Source organism: Talpa europaea (assembly GCF_964194135.1).
Source record: "Talpa europaea genome assembly, chromosome: X".
Taxonomy (NCBI): domain Eukaryota; kingdom Metazoa; phylum Chordata; class Mammalia; order Eulipotyphla; family Talpidae; genus Talpa; species Talpa europaea.
This window is the reverse complement of record NC_140081.1, coordinates 82,727,562-82,747,698: the sequence shown is the minus strand read 5'-3', so window position 1 is coordinate 82,747,698 and position 20,137 is coordinate 82,727,562. Positions and strand designations below refer to the sequence as shown.

At 43.5% G+C, this 20,137-nt stretch overlaps 1 protein-coding gene across 2 annotated transcripts in view; it reads left to right on the top strand.

Moving 5' to 3' along the window:
• Nucleotides 1-20,137, top strand: part of FRMD7 (FERM domain containing 7) — a gene marked incomplete at both ends in the record, with an annotated part of 43,910 nt that extends 23,773 nt beyond the window's left edge. Inside the window, 9 exons of one of the 2 annotated variants that reach the window (XM_084258258.1) lie at nucleotides 1,739-1,817; nucleotides 4,467-4,564; nucleotides 11,312-11,426; nucleotides 11,613-11,760; nucleotides 14,782-14,877; nucleotides 16,178-16,341; nucleotides 17,880-17,948; nucleotides 18,061-18,136; nucleotides 19,043-20,137. In XM_084258258.1, coding sequence (XP_084114384.1) covers nucleotides 1,739-1,817; nucleotides 4,467-4,564; nucleotides 11,312-11,426; nucleotides 11,613-11,760; nucleotides 14,782-14,877; nucleotides 16,178-16,341; nucleotides 17,880-17,948; nucleotides 18,061-18,136; nucleotides 19,043-20,137 — 1,940 coding nt within the window. The remainder of the gene's footprint in view (nucleotides 1-1,738; nucleotides 1,818-4,466; nucleotides 4,565-11,311; nucleotides 11,427-11,612; nucleotides 11,761-14,781; nucleotides 14,878-16,177; nucleotides 16,342-17,879; nucleotides 17,949-18,060; nucleotides 18,137-19,042) is intronic. The other variant, XM_084258257.1, reaches the window with a different exon arrangement.

The window sequence follows — 20,137 nt, the reverse complement described above, 5'->3', positions numbered from 1 at the left end:
TATCTGTACCCCCATATTTCATAAACTAGTATGATGGTTCTCAAATTTCACTGTATATGAAGATCACTCAGGGTTCTTGTTAAAATGCAAATTCCTGGGCCTCATTCTCGGGTTGAGGGCCAGCAACCTGCCTGCTTCACAAACTCCACAGGTGCTTTAGATGCAGGTAGATTTCAGTCAACACTTTGAGAAACACTGTTTTAGTGTCTCTTCCCTAACCTGCTCTTTATATGGTGCTGTTTCCCACATTGGCTGCTCCCACCATGTAAGGAACGTGTGTCACATTATTCCAACAGCTTCCTAATCAATTCCCCCCACCCTATCCCCGAATCTATTCTCTATACCACTCCCAAAGGGAACTTGCGAAAATGCAAACCTCACTCTCTTGCTTAAAATGTTTCCATTACTCCCTATTGCTCTTAAAATAAAGCCCAAATTCATGAGTTAACATCACCCATAAAGCAATGGACTCTGCTTTTTTAGCCTTGCCTCTGTCACTGACCGCTCTATATTCCTTCCACTCCTGACTTTGACAAAACTACTCAGGTATAGGCTTCTCAGATAAAATAGAGGGTGCCCAGCTAAATTGGAGTTTCAGATAAACAAGAATCGCTTCTTAGTATAAGTGTCCCCATGCTATCGTTGATCTGAAATCCCAATTTAACTGGGAGTCTTGGATTTTTGTTTGCTCAATCTGGCAACTAGCCCAAGGGTCACCTCCTCTAGGATGTCTTCCTTGACTTCTTGCAAACTCTTTTCTCCCTCCCTGCTTTCCTAGTACTTAAGGCTTACACCACTTTGTGATGACGCAGTTGTCTGACCTAAGTGTCTATATCTTCCCCAGACTCCCAGTGCCTGTCTTCTTACTCCTAGTACCTGCCTAGTACAGTGCTTGGCATTGCATAGGCAATCAACAAATATTTACTGAATGAATGATGCTAGTACTGCATGTGTGTGTTTGTTTTTATGCAAAAAGTTTATTATTTTCAAATGCAAGTAGGAGTGAAGCCTGATAGATGTGTTTTCTTATTTTAATTTTTTTAAAGATTTATTTATTTATGCATACCAGAACTGGGATACAGGCTAGAGGTGGGGGGGGGGCGGTGAGACCATTCACCAGAGACAGAGTGGGGAACAGAACAGGCGGATTGACTGAACTACACTGCTGATTGAACTTGTACTGCAGTGGCTGCGGATAGCTTCATAGTGCTGATACTTAACCCCTTGCGCCACCAGAGAGGCCCTGTTTTCTTAAGTTTAAAATAGATAGGGTCATCAGTCCATACTGTTTCTAGCTCCCTTTCTGAAATCTTTGAGCTGTTTGATATTCACCTGTCCTTAAGGCAGGGCCCCTCTCTCAGTCACGAATGCAGATGCCCAGGTAGCTAGTGGCATATCTTCCTAAATGGGAAACTTCTTAGAAGACATAGTGGACACCAGTTGAGCACATCTTTACAAGAGGGAAACAAAGGGACTGGAGGTTGGAAGAGGGGCAGGAGAGCTTTCCCAAGTACTATCTAGAGAAAGAGCAACAGCTTGTCCATGGGAAAAAAATTTTAATTTACAATAAAAATTTGTGGGAGGGGTGATGGCAAGAGGAGGGGGGAGAGAGAGAGAGAGAGAGAGAAAGAAAGAAGAGAGAGAGAGAGAGAGAGAGAGAGAGAGAGAGAGAGAGAGAGACCTGTTACTGTTGTAATGGACATTTAAATAAAACTTATGGAGATAATTGTGTTTTAAGATCCTAAGGAAGTTGTTTTCAAATTTATGGTGAAATTTTTCCCAGTGGACCCTGGACATCTGCGTGAAGAACTTACAAGGTAAGTGCTTCCACATGCATCTGCAGCTTGGGGTTACATAAGAAACGTTGTTCTCCACTTATCAGGAATGGGCTTCTAGCCCTTGGCAAGCTTGGCTCTTGGTCACTCTCTGGGAGCTGGTAAGGAGCTAGAGAGAGGGAGGTTCTGGCTGGTTCCCAAAGTGTTCATTTCTCGGAGAGTGGGAACTTCAGGGAGGAGAGCGTGGTCGCCAGCGTGGGGACCCACTCGGGGATTATGAAATTCGTTACTGTGTCAGGAAGGGTCCTTGCTCAGTTGCATCCGAGTTCTGATCGGAGGGCAGCTTGACAGCACAGGGGTGAGAGCTGCCACTTCCTGTGGGTATTGAAAAGAGGATGCGTCGCTGTGTATATGTCCCATAAGTAGGAAGTGAATCATTCTATGATGATAACACATTCACAAAAAAGTAAAAAAGTATAGAAATAGATTTTTTATAAATCACTTTTAATGTAGCCTTATACATCATTGGTAATTTTATTATAATTACTTAAAAGTGATACATTATTAATTTTCCATAACCAAAACTATTTTTATACTTGTAAACATTTTTTTAAAGTAAAAGTATAAGACCATTTTAACATTTTTATCCTTTCATGAATGCCCTTTATAATGACAATGTAAACCTAATTTTTAAAAAAAATATTGTCAACATAACACTCCCCCAAAACCTTCCTCTGCTTTCTAGACTTCTAGACTCTTGGATGAAAAAGGGGTATAAGAGATCATATAGTCCAGCCCTCTTGGCTTACAGATGAGGAAATGTCCTGAAGCTAGAGTGACTTGGGATCACGGTCGCAAGATGTTGACAGTTTCTCTCCCTGAAGTCTCCCCCAGCGTGGCTCATGGCCAGTTCCTCTTCACCCATTTTGCATAGAGGGACTTTTTCCTGAGGGGTTCTGGCAGAAGTCTCTGTTCACAAGGCAGTGTCTCTCTCTTCACCCTGCCCCCAATTCTTTCCACATCTGTGAGTTCTATGCCCATTTCCCAAATGATTTGGTATCTTTGGTATCCATGTAACCCTGCCTGTGCCCACCCATTTCAAATTGTGAATCTCAAATTGTGAGCAATTCTGATGAAGATACACTTTCTTCCTCCCTGCCCCCCCCAGGAAAAAAAAAAACAGAATGAGAAAATCAGTGTGATGATAAATGATTCATCAGCTGTTCAGAGCAAGGTTTGGTATTTCTAGCAGGCAGCTGCCTCTGAACAGCAAGGAACAGGAACGTGTCAAATGACAAGAAGTTTCCTTTCTTCCTTGCTAGGAGCAAAATGAAATTCACTTTCTCTCTAGCAATTGAGGCCGATTATCCTCATTTATATTTGAAAGCAGGCAATGGCAAAGGTTAGACTGCCTTTATTTTTTCCCTCACTGGTCCATTTAAGAATATTTAACTGCAGTTGAATTTACAAGGATACCTGCTTGGGGCCAATACACCAGTTTCTGAGAGTGGTGTGCAAATATAATTTTTCTAATTGACTCATTTCTAATCCATTAGGGGAGCTCACAATTTGAAGGATTATAGTGATTAATGTTTTTGTAAATTGAATAATCACCTACTGATTTACCTGTTTTTTCTAATCTGGATTTGCATCTATCACCTGCAATTAATTTTGATTTACAGCACTGCCTTCAAGGCTTAATTGTATTTTTTTTTTAATGCCCACCTAGAACTTATCACATCTGATAGAGAAAAATGCCCACAGTGGATAGTCGATAAATGTTTTAAAGTATAAAGTAAAATATTGGAATCAATTTATGGCCATGGAAGAAAAGTAGTCAGGGATGGAATCTTTATACATATCTTTTCAGAAATTGATTCTCTTTTGATAAGGTCTTTAAAGTTTGGACAAACGCTGTTTGGCAAAGCTCTGGATACCAGCCTGCACTTTATGGGTCCCAGACTAGCTGTGACTGGGAAGGGCAGCCTGGCTTCGCTCCATCTGGAGCACAGTCATTCCATCCCTGCGCTGTGCAAAGCCCTGGGCTGGGCTCTGGTGAGCCAGAGAAGGTGGTGCAGGCAAGGGAATAACACAGACAGAAGTGCCGCCTTAGTCCTTGATCTCTGAAACACTACCTTTTGGATAAGAGGGAGGCCTCCTGGATTCAGGGGTAGAACTGAGTTCTAGCTCCATCCACATGACCTTGCTAAAATCACCTAACCTCTGTCTGAACATAATTGTAAAATGGGGTGACTGTTCGTGCCCTGCCAACCTCCTAATTTGTTATGATAGTGAGTACGTGCTAGCACTTTGTAAACAGAACAGTCCTGGCCTCCCTCCTGAGCGGGCTCGTTCTTGCTGAATCTCCTCTCTCTGGCTGGGTATGTGGCTTAGCTACGTGGCAGAAACCACCAGAGGGTGATTGGCCAACTTCTTCAAGTTGGCGGGAGGATTTGGCCAGGGTGATTCCTAATGGCTGTGAGGCCTGCCAAGGTGCTGGATCAGCCGAGTTGTGGTCTGGGGCTGGCTGGGGCTGAGGCAAAGCCTCTGTGTAACTCACCAGGGAGCAGGGCCTCTCCCTGCCTGGGGGGCACCGTTTCTTTCTTGAATCATCTTGGATCTGGGGAAAGGGAAATGCATCTTTCTTGTTCCTGTTCCTTTCTCGAGAGACTTTTCCCTACTTCTTTGCAGGTATCTCTTTGCGCTTCAGCTCAAGAAGGACTTGGCTCTTGGACGCCTTCCGTGCAGTGCCACCTGCGCAGCGCTGATGGCATCTCACATCTTACAATGTAAGTAGCAAATGGCTCCTTTGGGGCTGCTCAGCCAACCAGTCAAGGGAGCCGAGGACTCCCCATGTGCCCATCCTCGTGTTAGGACTTAGCGAGGAGAGGAAGCCTGAATAAGACGTGCAGAAGCAACAAGATCCAGTCTAGAGAGGCGGGTCATTGCGGTCATTGCGATTTGGATTCAAATCTGCTTTCTACCCCATTCTGTTGTCGACTTCCTTCACCTGCCCGAACCTGAGTTTCCCAGTCTTTAAAACAGCCATGAGAAAATCTCCTCACAGGGTGGTAGGTAGCTTAACAGTGAATGCTGATTTTCTCTTCTCCCGGTGCAACCATCCCCTCCCACTGCCCCTGGCTTGCTGTCCAGGAGCTGGTATGCTCCGATCCTGGAATGGACTTTGCCAGCTGGGCCCCCACCCTCCCTGCTTGCCCCAGGTTACGTTTCTGGTACGTGCTTTCTGTGGCACATTGTCACGTTTGATGTGATTTCCCTGCTGCTGTTTATCAAGACCAGAGAGCAAAGCATGGAGTACAGCAGGTAGAGAGAGGCTGAAAGGGAAAAAGGCCGCAGGCATCTATTAGATCTCCCCAGATCCCGGCGGTCCAGGAGCTGGACTAGGCTGAAGAATGAAGGCAGGGAGAAGGAGGCCTGGGCCACAATGGGGCCTGCCTGGGAAGGGGGGCTGCTGAAGTCAGGCTGCTCCCGCAACCCCAAGGGCAGGGTTGAGCTAGCTGGAGATAGTGTCTCTTCTTCTAAGGCAGACTGGACTTGCTCTTCTAGGGAGACCTTCCCAGAACAGGCTGTTCCTAACTGCTCCTGTCAGATGATAGCTTCATCTTTGTTTGTTTCATATGTTTGTTTGTTTGTTTTTTTTCTTACCTCTATCCCTTCCTTTGACAGGCCTGGAACAGTAGATTGTGATTTCACCAGGAACTCCCCAATGAAGTGCTTGCCTGGGAGGGTGTGTGGATTAGAGTTTACCAAATAACTGCTGACTAGGCTAGGTGAAGAGACCTTCAGGAAATCAGGAAGGCAGTGGAAATGAGAACAGTAGTAATCCTGACAGGCAGAGAAAACAGCGTTTAAAAAATGGTGATGGGACAAGAAAAATATATAAAGAGGGTGCAACTCAAGTACAGTCCAAGTGTAAGATCTGTTTATGAGAGGTGGCAGAAAACTAAGCATCATTTTGAAGTGGATTGAATGCCAAGGATGCTAACTGTATGTCCGGTATTCTGCCTGGCTTGGTAAGGAGAATGGGGTAAGTTGAATAGGGAAAACAACAAGGGAGGCTATCTTGTCCACTAACTGCCTGTTAAGGCAGTAGTCAGGACTGGGGCTCCCCAGACAGCCTGTGATGGGAGAGCCTAATTACACTGTTAATGGTTCAGCATTATGGATTTGGGCATTCCCTAGTGGCCATTGCAAGCATAGCACAGAACTCTTGAGCTTTTCTGGAGGATATTTTGTTTGTCAATAGAAGCTCTTTCCATTGCAAAAAGCTAGTTTCAAGGAGTCAACTCTTTCCAATCCATCTAGGTCAGACTCTTTCTCTGGATGCTAAGGCGGTGTGCAGGCCACAACCAGGCTGCTCCTTCATTCATCCATTGTTTGTGTTTCAGGAATTCAAGGAGCTCCACATTCTGACCTTCTGATCTGTTGAAGTCTCTCTTACACACCACTCTGTCTCTACCAGATCCCTCTCCCAAACACAAGTGGTGCACTGCAAGTGAAGCCCCCTCTCGTGCACCCCCTTAGTAAATCTTTGTCATTCATTCAACAAAAAAAAATGTGTTGAGCACCTCCCCCCCATCAGGTAGTGCCGCAGGCGCTGCTAAGACAGCAGTACTAAACACACCATTCTCATCGCTCACAATTTACTAGTGGAGGAGAATTATACAATAGCCAAGATAAGGGAAACGTATGTTTGGAGGTGATACGTATGTTGGAGAAAATGGAGAGAGATGGGGAATTCTGGGGGTGGGCACTGATATTTTAAATAAGGTGGTCAGGGTAGACTTCCCTGTGAAAGGGACAGTAGAATAAAGACTTGAAGAGAGCACAAGCCAGCTAGGACCCTAGCGGAAGAGAGTTCCACTGCAAAGGGCCTCAAGTGACATTGTGCTGTAGTGTTTGAGAAACATTTAAAAAGTTTCATCACTGGCTGTAGTTGGGCAAAAAAAGGAGAAAATAATCTTAAAGGATCTTTAAAAATCACATGAAAGAACCAGAATATTATTCTAAATGAAATGGGAAGCCTTTCATGCATTTTAAGCACAAGAGTGAAATCATCTGAGTTAGGTTTTAACAGCATCATGCTAGCTACTATGGTGAAAACAGACCTCATGATGCAATCGTGGGAGTGGGAACTCCGCTAGGAGCCAGGTGCAGGAGACAGATGAGGGGGGTAACAGTGAAGTGTTCACAACATTTCCCACCTTCAATTATAGAAACTATTTCCTCAGCGTAGGCCATGGTCCCCTAGCTTGTCTTAGCCTTGCATGGAGAAAAGAACTAGCACAGGTGTATGTGTTCTCATGTTTTCCGTAGGGTCAACTTTGGGGCATGTGCTAAATAAACACTAGGACTGGTTCCTGTGTGTTTGTAGTTTATTTTTTAAAACAACCCTATTGATACCTAATTTACATACAAAAAAATTCACTCATTTTAAGTCTACTACTCAACAGTTTTTAGTAATTTTACAGAGTTCTGCAGCCATCACCATCCAGTTTTGGAATATTCCATCATGCCACAAGACAGCTCTTGTGCCCATTTGCAGTGAGTCCCTGTTTCCAGGCTCTGCCCCAGTGACTAATTTACTTTCTGTTTCCATAGTTTTTGCCTTTTCTAGAATGATAAAATATATGAGCTTTTATCTCTGCTTTTTTCACTCAGCATGGTTTTTAAATTCATGAATGTTCCACATGAATCTCAGTAGTTTGTTCTTTCTATGGCTGAGTAGTATTCCATTTCATGGATATACCACATTTGGTTTATCTACATACCTGCTGTTTTTCAGAATACAACATTCATTTTGACACTATTGCACTTCCTCAGCATCATCATGCTTTTGGTGTTGTATCTAAAAACACTTCACCCAAACTAAACTCACGAAGATTTTTCTCCTAAGTTTTTTTCTAGAGCTTTTATAGGTCTGCATCTTAGATTTAGGTCTATGATCCATTTTGAGTTAATTTTTTATTATGCTTGTGTGGTGTGGGTTGTGAGATAAGAATTCAACTTCATTGTTTTGCATGTAGATGTCCACTTGTCTCATTTGTTAAAAAGACTATTTTTTGGGCCTCCCTGGTGGCGCAAGGGGTTAAGACGCAACCTATGAAGCTATCCGCAGCCATAGAATCAGCAGACCTCTCCTGGCTCACCCACTGCTCCCCTCAGCAGTGTATTTCTTCAGTCTGCCTGTTCTGTTCCCCACTCTGGTTCTGGTGAATTCTCTCACCCTCCCATGCTTCTGACTGTACCCAGTGCTTGTATAAATAAATAAATAAATCTTAAAAAAAGACAAGAAACTGCAGGTTTGCAATGGGTTGAGAAAGGGACACCTGCGTAGACAAAGGTGTTTTACAGTCTTAACGAACAAGAACTGTCACACTGTCTTTTTAATTTAATTTTATATTTTATTGAATACTATAATTTCATATTAAGTTTTGAGGTAGGTAAGTATATATCCTTCAACTTTGTTCTTTTTCAAAATTGTCTTATTTATTTTTTGTCCTGTGCATTTCATGTAAATACTAAGATCATTTGTCACTTTCTATAATTTTTTAAGTATGTAGGTTGCACTGAAATTGTAGACCAACTTTTCCCAGTTACATAGGTCTTTAAAATTTTTCTCTTAGCAATATTTTATAATTTTCAGTATACAAATTTTACAGTTTTGTTAAATTTATTCCTAGGTAATTTATTACCTTTAAATGCTATTATAAATGGGATGGTTTAGATTGTTCCATTTTTAGATAATTCATTGCTGGGATATACAAATCCAATTACTTTTTTATATTGATATTCTATCTTGCTGCTTTGCTGAACTTATATTAGTTCTAATAGTTTCTTATGGATTCCTTAGGATCTTGTACAGACAGGATCAGGTTGATTGCAAATAAAGACATATTCATTTCTTCCTTTTCAGTTTAAGTCCTTTATATTTCTCCTTGTGGTCTGATTGCACTGACAAGAATCACAGTGCAATGTTTGATAGAAGTGGCAATAGCAGACATCCCATATTATTCCTTGTTTGGGGGAAAATTTTCAGTCTCTCACAGTTTTGCATAATTCTGATGTTAGCTATAGTTTTTTCATAGATAAACTTTATCAGTTTGGAGAAGTTCCTTTCTATTTCTTGTTTATTGAGGTTTTCAGTATCATAAATTGTTGTGTTTTGCTCAGTGTTATTTTGCATCTGTTCGGAAGACACAGTAGTTTTTATCCTTTATTATTTACCATAGTATACTACATTAATTGATTTTCACGTGTTGAACTGATTTTGCAATCCTGGGATAAGTCCCATTTGATCAAGAGGTAAAATCCTTTTTATGTGTTGCTGGATTTGGTCCACTAGTACTTTGTTGAAGATTTTTGCCTCTTTATTCATGAGAGATTTTATTAAAGATTTATTTATTTATGCATACAAGAGCTGGGGTATAGGCCAGAGGTGCTGCAGGGGAAGGCGGGGAGGTGAGAGGATTCACCAGAGACAGAGTGGGGAGCAGAACAGGCGAATTGAGTGAGATGCATTACTGAGGGGAGAAGCAGGCACCAGGGAGGCCCCTCATGAGAGATATTGAGCTGTAGTTTCTTCCCTTGTGATGTCTTCAGCTGGTTTTGGTGTCAGGATATTAATGTTGGTCTCATAGAATGAGTTGGTAAGTATTCCCTCCCTTATTTTCTGGAAGAGTTTGTGAAGAATTGGCATGTACATCTTGTTTGAATATTTCAAATTGAATCAATGAAATCATCTGACCTGACTGAGTTTTAATGAGATTTGGGCTTTTGTCAATATTGACAATAAAGAAACAAACAAACAAACAAACAAACAAACAAATACAAGAGCAATTGATTTGGTCTTTTAAAAAAGTTATATGGAGATTTTTTATTAGAATGCTAATTTTGAAATATATGTACGTATACATCCCACCTGTATAAAAATGAGCATGCCATCTGTGTATAACACAGTGGAAAACCAAGTGAGAAAATAGAGAAAATAACAACTTCATACATTCGAAATTGGTACTCAATGTCCATGTATTTTACTCAATAGGAGACCATCACAAGGTTTCATGGTGAGTCTATTTACACTTGCAGTATATAGATGGCTAATAGGGTTGGAAATTTGGGTTCCTATTTTATGGTAAATTAGAAGTAAAAATTGAGAAGCAAGTGGAGATCTCTTCTGGGAAAATCAGTGACCAGGAAGTGATTCATAGCAATCTGACAGAGGTGGCGAAGGCATCAAATTACAAAGGAGACACAAGAATTAAAGAATTAAAAAATTAAAGTTGTCTGAGACCATCTACTCTAGGGGCAGATGATCCTGTATACCTCAATTGCCTTTGTAATCAATGTTTATAACAATAAGCTGGAGACATCGAGAAAAGAGTAAATTATGATCAGGGGTAAACTGGCAGTGGTTTGGAAAAGCTACAATGATTTCGGAAATGATTCATCTTTTGGGGATTCAGATAGCTGGGCTTTTGCTAAATTCCTGAAGTACAGAGCCATGAAAGGCTGTGACTGGCTTGCATTCTAGTTGGCATTTGTATCTTCTTTTTTTTTTTTTTTGTAAGTATTTTTCTTTTTTTAAAAAAAGATTTATTTATTTATGCATACAAGAGTTGGGGTATAGGCCAGAGGTGTGTATGTGGGGGGGTGAGAGGATTCACCATAGACAGAGTGGGAAACAGAACAGGCAGACTGACCAAATTACACTGCTGAGGGGAGCAGTGGGCAAATCAGGAGAAGTCTGCTGTACCATGTGGGTTGCTCCCTGGCCGGGGATCGAACTCGTGCTGCAGTGGCTGCGGACAGCTTCATAGGTTGCGTCTTTACCCCTTGCTTCACCTGCAGAAATGTATTTTCTCATAGTACTGGAGGCTGGGAGTCCAAGATGACGGTGTTGGCAACTTTGATTTTTACTGAGGGCCCTCTTCTGGGCTTTAGAATATGCCCTCTTGCTGCCTCCCACCTGGTGTTTCTTCCACACATTGGCCTTCCTGGTGTTTCTCTCTGTCCAAATATCCTCTCCTTATTTGGACACTAGGCACACTGGATTGCGACCCACTCTGCTGCCTCATTAGCCACTCCTTTATATACCTTATCTCCAAAGACAGCTACATTTTGAATTACTGAGGCTTAAAGACTTCAACTTATTGGGGGCACAGTTCAACCCACAACATGGACTTATCAGAAGTAGAGGAGAACATAAATTTAATGTGGAAGAAAAAAGAAAATATTCACACGTGATCCTGGAGCCTTGAAGGCCTTTAAGGTCTGTGATTTACTATACTGAGACTTCACAGCAACCCACTGGTTTGCATCTGAAAAAACTAGTGAGTTCCCACATCCCATATCCTAAAACATAAATATACATAAAATCCGGATAGGAGGCCAAGGGCTGAGTTGGCTGCAAAGAAAGGGCTCTTCGGGGGGATGGGAGGTCAGCGGGTGTTCTGGGGCCCCATCGCGTCCCTCCTCAATGGTAGTGCGAAAAAGGTCACTTTTCTGTCGTGCAGCAGAACTGGGAGACTTTCATGAAGAAACAGACAGGAAACATCTGGCACAAACCCGGTACTTACCGAACCAGGACAGTTTAGAAAACAAGATCATGCACTTTCACCAGAAGCACATGTAAGTACCTCGCCGGCGCCTGCCTGCACCAGCAGTGACCCCTGAAGCCCAGGACAGACTATTAAAAGCAAGTCCTGAAGTGAGAGAAGCTTCAGGTTCAAGAATCTGGCGCTCTCCTGGGTCTCTCGGGGTGGAAGTGTCATTCTTGCTGCATTTATTAGGCTCATAAATTCTTTCCCCTGCCAGGGGCAGGAGCCCGGCCGAATCTGACGTTCTCCTGCTGGACGTCGCGCGCAAGCTGGAGATGTACGGCATCAGGCCTCACCCCGCCAGCGACGGCGAGGGCCTGCAGATTCACCTGGCTGTGGCGCACATGGGCGTGCTGGTGCTGCGGGTAACAACTCTTTCCTTGAACGTTCTGCAGCTTGGGCGGTCATCTTGGCGCAAACTTGGATGGCCATTCCCTAGGGGACCCCACGTCTCAGTCCTATCACCAGCCAGGAAGGGGAGTGTTCTCAGTCAGTCCTCTCCCGCCACAGCCGTCGCTGCTGCTTGCGCTCTGCCGTTGACTGCTTTGATGGGTTCACGCGGTAGGTCAGGCCGGCAGGGTGCAGCGTGAAGTTAAGAGGCGCTGAAGCTTCTAGACTCTATACAGGAATATGAATTATGGTGTCCGAAAAGCTTAGGCTGTGACCAGAGCGCATTCACATTGTCCAGATCTACCAGGAGCAACCTGACAGGTCCAAAACGTGGTGTTACTGGTTTTCACGGAGGTGAGCAGTGCCAGGTGGTAGAGAGTCAGTGCCCAGCCTTGCCAGCGGCTGTTGTGTTTACTGGCCCATCCTTTCCCCAGGACTTTGTTTTCCAGGTTAGCAGCCAACTCAGGGCTGGCTGGGCCTCTGTCATCTTTAATCCTCTCTCCAGGGAACTTGGCCAGAGGCTGTTTTTCAGCAGTTTAGGTCTATTAGGTCTCCCCACATCTGTGAAAATTCAGTGAATTTAAAGCCAAGTTCAGATTGAAGAAGACTTGACTAACCTTCCAAATGAGAGGCCGATAAATTCCTTGTGAGCCAGGAAGGGTGACCTCAAACCCCCTGACCTCCAGGACTGAATGGGAGCTTAGAAATAAGTTATAAAGTACATCAGCTATCGACTTGGCTAAAATAATCTTGACCTTCTCATGTATTTGGTTGTAAACTTTCTAGCGCGAGCCTAGCATGGATGGGTAAAAGACCCAATGTCCCACGGGCATAGCCGTTCACCCAGGAGGGAATGTTTATCCATTCCATCTGGCCCCTGATCCTTGCCATTTCCTGCTGTATGGGGGAAGATGGGGCAGGCAGGGGAGGAAGGCCTTCATGTTGGCTGTGATCTTTCCATGCATACACGTCCCTGGAGGGCCGGAACACCATAACCGGTCTGTTATGCCCTACCCCAAATCCGATCGAAGAATACTTAGGCATTGAGTGCATTCTATGTGTTCTTCATTGGCTTACTCTTTCTTTTTTAAAAACAGCTTTGATATCTATTTTTCATACCATAAAATTAATGTATTTCAATGGTCCAATTCAATGTTTTTAGTAGTTTTACGGAGTCAACCAACAATCCATTCATCTTTTTAGCAATATGTTTATTGTGAATCCACTCTGCGCCAGGCACTATAGCTAATTTACAACTTCATAAATAGGAATGATCCTGACTTACGGAATTTGCATTCTAGTAGAGGAAGGCAATTCAGCAGGTAATAATAAACAAGTGTGATGCACGTTGTGCTAGAAGTCTGAGCTGCTAAGATAACATATGTGGAAGGGATTTAACATATAAGACCTAAGGAAGCTACCAAGATCAAGGGGATCAAGTTGGGAGGGAGGGAGTGTTCCAGAGAAAGGGCACACAGATAAAGGTGTTGAGAAGGATAAAGGATAGCATAGTAGAGAAACCGACATTAATCATGACTCACGGCTCCTGTCATTAAGATGCCCACACTGTGTTTGGAGAGACCAGAGAAAGAATGTTCCTCATCAGACAGTAAGTCCTCAACAGCTTATCTATCATACTGTAATTGTACCACAAGCATACATGACAAATTAATAAATATGATTACTTGTAGGGACAGACAGATAGATGAGGACAGAGGTAAGAGTGACAATATATACCTTTTTGCCTACCTTTGATTTTTGAGAGCTTGTTTTGAGGTTCTAGCCAGAGAGCACAGCTACTCATATACCCTTGACTGAAGAACGGTCCAGCTCTGCTAGGGAAAGGCCATCCTCTTTGACCAAGCGTGCACCTTTGGGAGGGACAGCCATGGAGTGGTGAGGGCGGAAGGGGACACCCGCCTAGCCAGACAGACAAGTGGAATCAACCCTGGTGATTGATGGGATGACAGACGTCATAGCCAGATCACCCTCACATCCTACCTTTGATTTTTTTTAAAAAAGATTTATTTATTTATATAAGCACTGGGTACAGTCAGAAGTGCGGGAGGGTGAGGGGGTTCACCAGAGCCAGAGCGGGGAACAGAACAGGCAGACTGACGAAATACACTGCTGAGGGGAGCAGTGGACGCAACAGGAGAGGTCTGCGAGCCATGTGGGGCCCTCACCAGTGGCCAGGGATCGAACTGGTGCTGCAGAGGCTGCAGGCAGCTTTACAGCCCAGCGAGCAACCGCTGAGCCACCAGGGTAGGCCCCCTACCTTTGATTTTTGACCATGTGAACAGATTAAAAAGTCAACAAACAAACAAAAAATGTTTAGCTATTTGGGCAGTGCAGGAAGGCTGAGGTAGGTTAGAGAGGTAAGTAATGGAAGTAGGCTATCGTAATTCTAGAGCTTAAGCCAGAGAAGATGCTATATGAGCCGCAAGAAGGTTTGACTGTGGCGAAGGAGGCATGCTGAGTCAGGAAATGAGGTGACCTATGGGGAAGAAGGTACAGAGTTGGATAGGTGGGTTTTTCGGGGAGCAGCAGGATAGAGGTTTACATATTCAATATAGCTGGGGCAAGAAAATCCAGGCAAAAGAACTTAGATTGGATAATGCAGCCAGTGAGAAGCTATAGAAAGTGAATAGATTGGGTGGCAGGATAGACAGGACTTTTAACAAATGTGGAGACGTGGAAAGGGCACGGTGAGATGAGAGGAGCTGCTACAGTGATCTCTTTCCACTGTGCCATCCCTATTCTGGTCAGGAACCTCTCCCTGGCACGCCCGTTCCTGCTTACAATTCAGAGCAGCCTTGGTCCCAGCTGACTTCTTTGGCCATCACTTCCAGCTGGCATGACAGGAACGGTCTGTGCAAGAGACACGTCAAGGATAATTCTGTTCATTAAGTGCATTTTCTAGCAGTTTTGCATTTTCTTATAAACCAAGCTTGTGTGGACATTCATCTTTCGATCTGCCATGTGTTTCATTACAGGGAAATACAAAGATCAATACTTTCAACTGGGCTAAAATTCGCAAGCTGAGTTTTAAGAGAAAGCATTTTCTCATCAAACTTCACGCCAACATCTTGGTAAGTAGCTTTCTAATAAATTCCTTTGCTTTCTGGTCACTTGGGATTTCTTGGTTGTTTCTGCAAATGGTTTCAGATATGCTTGGTGAAAGCTGAGTGGCCCTGAGGGGTGATGTGTTCCCTCTTTTGTCTCTACACAAACAGACTAGAGCTTTTGTCATATTTTTACTAAAGGCAAAATGCTGAGACATCCTATTGGCAGTTCAAATGAATAATAGGAAAGGGGGTGGTTGGGATAAAGACAAGTCTCCCTGGAAACCATTTTTCAGGCACTTGATGAATCAGATGGAAGTGACCATATCTAGGACTATGCACACACATTCATTCGATATTATCTGCTCCATTTTTCAAAGTGTTTTCATCCTTTTTCCTTAAGCAGAAATAATTGAGCATCTACTATATGCCAAAGCAGGATGTGGTGGGTGGGTGTATGAGTGAGCAAAAGGAGCAGTTGTGGGTCAAGGCTGCATTGTACTGGTGAGACAAGGTGCTAGAAAGGATATTCTTCCCTGACTAATGAAGGAAATGAAAAATATGTCGCAACTCATTTTTGACCTACAGGAAACTATCCACTGTGAAGCTCATGGAGAGTCTCAGGGTTGCAGACAGGACTCTGGGGAGCAGTAAGAGAGGAGGGACCAACAGGGCGGGTTGGTGGGACTTCTGAAGCCAAGGTTGCATGCCTGCCATGAAGCTCTGGGCTAGTGGGGGCATAGTGAGCTGGAGGAATGTGTAAAAGTTGAGCTTTAGGTCTGGAAGTCTAGGCTTCCCTAAACAGACTAGAAAATGCTAAATAAGCAATAAAGAACATCATAGAACAAAGCAGTATAGACAGGAAGAAGTGTTTCTAGTTGGTACATTAAATAGACCATGTACATGCAATCATCCTATAAAGCCTGCCATCTGTAAGGAAATCCTTCCTCCCTCCCCTTTCCTGTTGCTCATTTATAACTTCTTGTCACCTTGCAAGGATACCCTTTGATGTTCATTTTAACTTAATTTACAACTTCATAAAAATGTTCCTGGCAGAGAGAAGGGGGTAAAAAAGCATTTGAGGTGAGAGAAGCATGCAAAGCCAGATTTGCTTCTTAGAGAAGGCTCTGTTTTTGAGCAGTGGCCCTGTCTGTTCCTCGGCAGGTCGCCAATCATTTGGTTTCAGTAAGTGTGAAGCCTATAGGGAGCCAAGTGGAAAATCAGGAGCTGCGTAGACCCCTGGACTAATAGTTTGGAATGTTCTGGGATTTGAAGGTCTTTGATATTCTTGGAGGATGTTTTGCTTGATGGAAATTGGTTTATACAGGTGTTGTGCAAGGACACCTTGGAGTTCACCATGGCCAGCAGAGATGCCTGCAAAGCTTTCTGGAAGACTTGTGTGGAGTACCATGCTTTCTTCAGACTTTCTGAAGAGCCCAAATCAAAGCCCAAAACCCTACTCTGCAGCAAAGGCTCCAGTTTCCGCTATAGGTAAATATTGTACTCCAGCAGGCAAACTACACATAGCGCTTCTTTCCAAAAGCATGGAAGCAGGAGGAGGAGCTTATATTCTAGAAACAGTAAGCAATCCATTTCAACCACTTAAAGGTTGAAGAGAAAGATAAATACTGTTATGATTAATATGTGGAATATAGAGAAACCAAACTAAGGGTCAGATCAAGACAAGTTTAAACTCTAATCCTTGAAAGCTGACAATAGAACTGAAGCATCCAGAATGCAGAGGGCGTGGGAGACGGGCAAGAACTAGGAAGGAAGCACAACGCACTTTGGTGATGGATCATGGGTAACTTGGTGAAGGGTCTACTACGGGGGCAATACCTGGTATTACCTAAATTAAAAATAAATTGATTTTAGAAAGATGAGCTCTTTTATGCTCACTCTCTATGTGACACGTAGAGTCAATATTTCCTATCTGGGAGGTCGGAGGGTGAGCAGTCTCCTGAAGGGGTTCAATCAGAGTCTCTACCAGGATGGGGAGACATAGGGTGTTTGTGGAAAACCATTGAGTCAGCCTTTTGTTTTCTTTATGTGCAAGCCATGGGAAAGGCAGCACAACCACATCCTTTAGCTGGTGGGGTGGCAAAAGAGAATTCGAGAAAGCACCTGAGGGACTGTGAGGAATAAAAGGCCTGAATGGTATAGCAGGAGAGGCTTCTCTCTGCAGGGTCCAACTGCAGCGAAGGGGAATGAGGGAGAAATAAGATCTTGTTTTCACTTGAACATGCCAATCAAGGAACTTTTTGGAAAAAGCTCTAACAACTCTTAGCTGAGATAGAAAATTCTAATCAAATACTTCCCATTGGGGATTTTTCCAAGGGTAGAAGCCTGCCCCAGTCAGAACTGAGATTTTTTTTTTAATGTACATGTTTTTGATGGAATCTTTCCAAAATGTATTTTACAAATCCCTGCCTCCTTAGCAGATAATACTGAGCCTATTTTGTCCTTTTCTTAATGACCCAAGTTATTATAAACATCAGTTCTTAGCCTCCGCAGACAGCTGTGACCGTGATGGCCTCAGAGCGGGGGAGGCAGGCCAGACCCCATACCTCAGTGAGAAATGGCCGACTTTTTGGGTTTCATTATTCTTGTGATTTCTTTTGTGGCCCTTGTGTCTCTCCCAGAAGTCCCCTGGCTTTCTCTGCCAGTGTGTATCCGACTGGAGTGACCCTCTTCTGTTTAGTAAGCTGTTTTTCTTCTGTCATATATTAGGAAACCAGATAAATAACCTCATTGGAAATTGTGCATAAATTTGGAGGTAGGGAAGAGGCCTCTAAAGGAAAGTATCTTACCGTTCAAGGCTGTAATTTTTAAATGTTACGTGGCCCTGTACAGCAGCAGTTAAAAAAGTCTGTTCTGAGTGGTTGGCGTTGCGCCCTGCCTCCTCCTCGGAGAGGTGGGTATGTGCCATTCATCCAGACTCTGGGTTTCAACCATGAATGATGTTTTTGAGACTTAGTAGCCTACTGGCTTATGACTAGCACTAATGTTTATCTCCTTCTTCATAATAGTGGCAGAACCCAGAGGCAACTTCTGGAATATGGGAAAAAAGGGAGGTTGAAGAGCTTGCCATTTGAAAGGTATGTAGTTTTGTTTTTCTCCCATGTTTATTTTAGGTTGAATTTACAGATTTGTATGAATTCTGTATCACACAATGACCATTTCAATTCCTTCTCTGTTTGGGGATTTCAGGAAGCATTACCCATCCCAGTACCATGAACGACAGTGCAGGTCCTCGCCAGACCTCCTCTCTGACGTGTCAAAACAAGTAAGGTTTCTGACGATCCCTATTCTTTAGATAGACCTAAGGCCTCCACGTTTAAATGCTTTCGAGAATTGATTGCAGTGTGTAAAAAGGTTACTGTGTTCAAGTAGTTTAGCACCCCCGGGGAGATGTGTCACCTCACTTTTCCCCACCAATGGAAGACTATTTGGTAAACCACCACTGGCGTGTACCTTCCAGACTGGAAGAATCTGATGATCTTCAGGTTACAAGCTGCATGGCCAAGAACTTGCAAAATGCAAATCCAAATGAACTTCTATGACTTTGTGTTTTTTAAACTAAGAGTTCTGGTTTTTAACCTGTGAAAATTTTAAGGTGTAAAGAAGCTATAATGCCTTGGGTGAAGGTTTTAAAGAACTTTTTTTCTGAGTAACTTTGTAACTTTAAGAACAAAGTGCTGTTCTCCTGGAACTGAGAGACTATGGCTTCATTTGCGTTTTAGAGGATGAACCATGTTGATTATTTTTCTTTTGCCCTCCCTGAAAGAAGAAATAGGGAGGAGGCTGGAGCAGGAAGGTTAGACTTGCCTGAGGTCATACTGCAAATCAAAGGCAGAGCAAGAGCCAGAAGGCAGAACTCCTGGCTCATCTAGTCAGCTACTAAACCACATTGCTGGGAGTACAATAGAGGCTGAAGCACACAAAGAACTCAGAGGCTGGGAGCGGGGTTGCATTGAAAAGAGTCATGCGTAGTTTTTTAGCACATGAATTGGGATATGGTCCATGTTATTGTCCTGCCTGTATATATTTATGGACCCAGGAATAGAATATGGATTGGAATGGCTTGGTGGAAAGCTTACCTTTGCAAAATTCAAGGCCAAGTTAGATTCCTGCCGAAGTCTCAACCAGATGGCTATTTTCTGTCTTTGACTGTTATGTCCTCTCTCTCAAGGTGGAAGACTTGAGACTAGCCTATGGCAGCGGGTACTACCGAAATGTGAATGGAGTGCATGCATCTGAACCTGTGCTGGACAGTCGGAGGAGGAACTCTGCGGTGGAAGTGACTTTTGCAGCCGAGCTGGAACGTTCCAAGCCAGAAGCAGATCCCACAGTGCTACATCACTCCCAGAGTAGTTCCTCTTTCCCTTTTATTTATACAGAACCTGTCTTCAACACTAACCTCGATCCTGACACTGATCCCAGAGACTACTTTGAGGAGAGGAGTCCTCTCAGCTCTTTCCAAACAAGCTGTAAATTTGCTGACAGCCACATGAGCCCATCCTCTGGCCTTACGAGCAAAGTGAGTCCAGCCAGGCAGCTAACTTATACAGATGTGCCCTATATTCCTTGCACTGGTCAGCAGGTTGATATTATGCCTCCACAAGTTTTTTTTTATGTGGACAGGCCACCCCAGGTGCCCAGACGTTCTCCAATCATGGCAGAGGAGAGGGCAAGGCCAGACAGCTGTTTAGAGCCTGCTGCAATGAAACCAGCCAAAAGAAGCCCAAGAAATCTCAGAATGAAGAACTTCCAGCAGGACTTCCGTGAACTCCAAGAAGTCATGGCCAGGACTAGTGGTAGAAGCGACATCAAAGCAGATGGAGAAGAGGAAGACTCAAATCTAGGAGATGCATTTGCATATAACATTCAAGAGCAAACCCCTAAGCGGTCTCAGAGCCAATCGGACATGAAAACAATCCGTTTTCCTTTTGGGTCAGAATTTAGACCTCTAGGGCCTTGTCCCGCTCTGAGTCGCAAAGCTGACCTGTTTACATATATGTTTGCAGAGCAGGAGCTTCCAGCCGTTCTAATGGATCAAGCAGCAGCAGAAAGGAATGTACCCAGTGAATCCAGTGACTCTGAGTCAGAGATTCTTAAAACAGACTACTTCTCATTGTATGGCAAGGGAATCAGGTCGCCCATGGCCAGAATCCGTTTGTCTTCTGGTAGTCTACAGTTAGATGAAGATGATGAAGATGCTTCTTTTAATACACCAGCTGCAGAAGACAGGACTTTGCTAAAACCATGTAATTACTTTTTAGCTTAA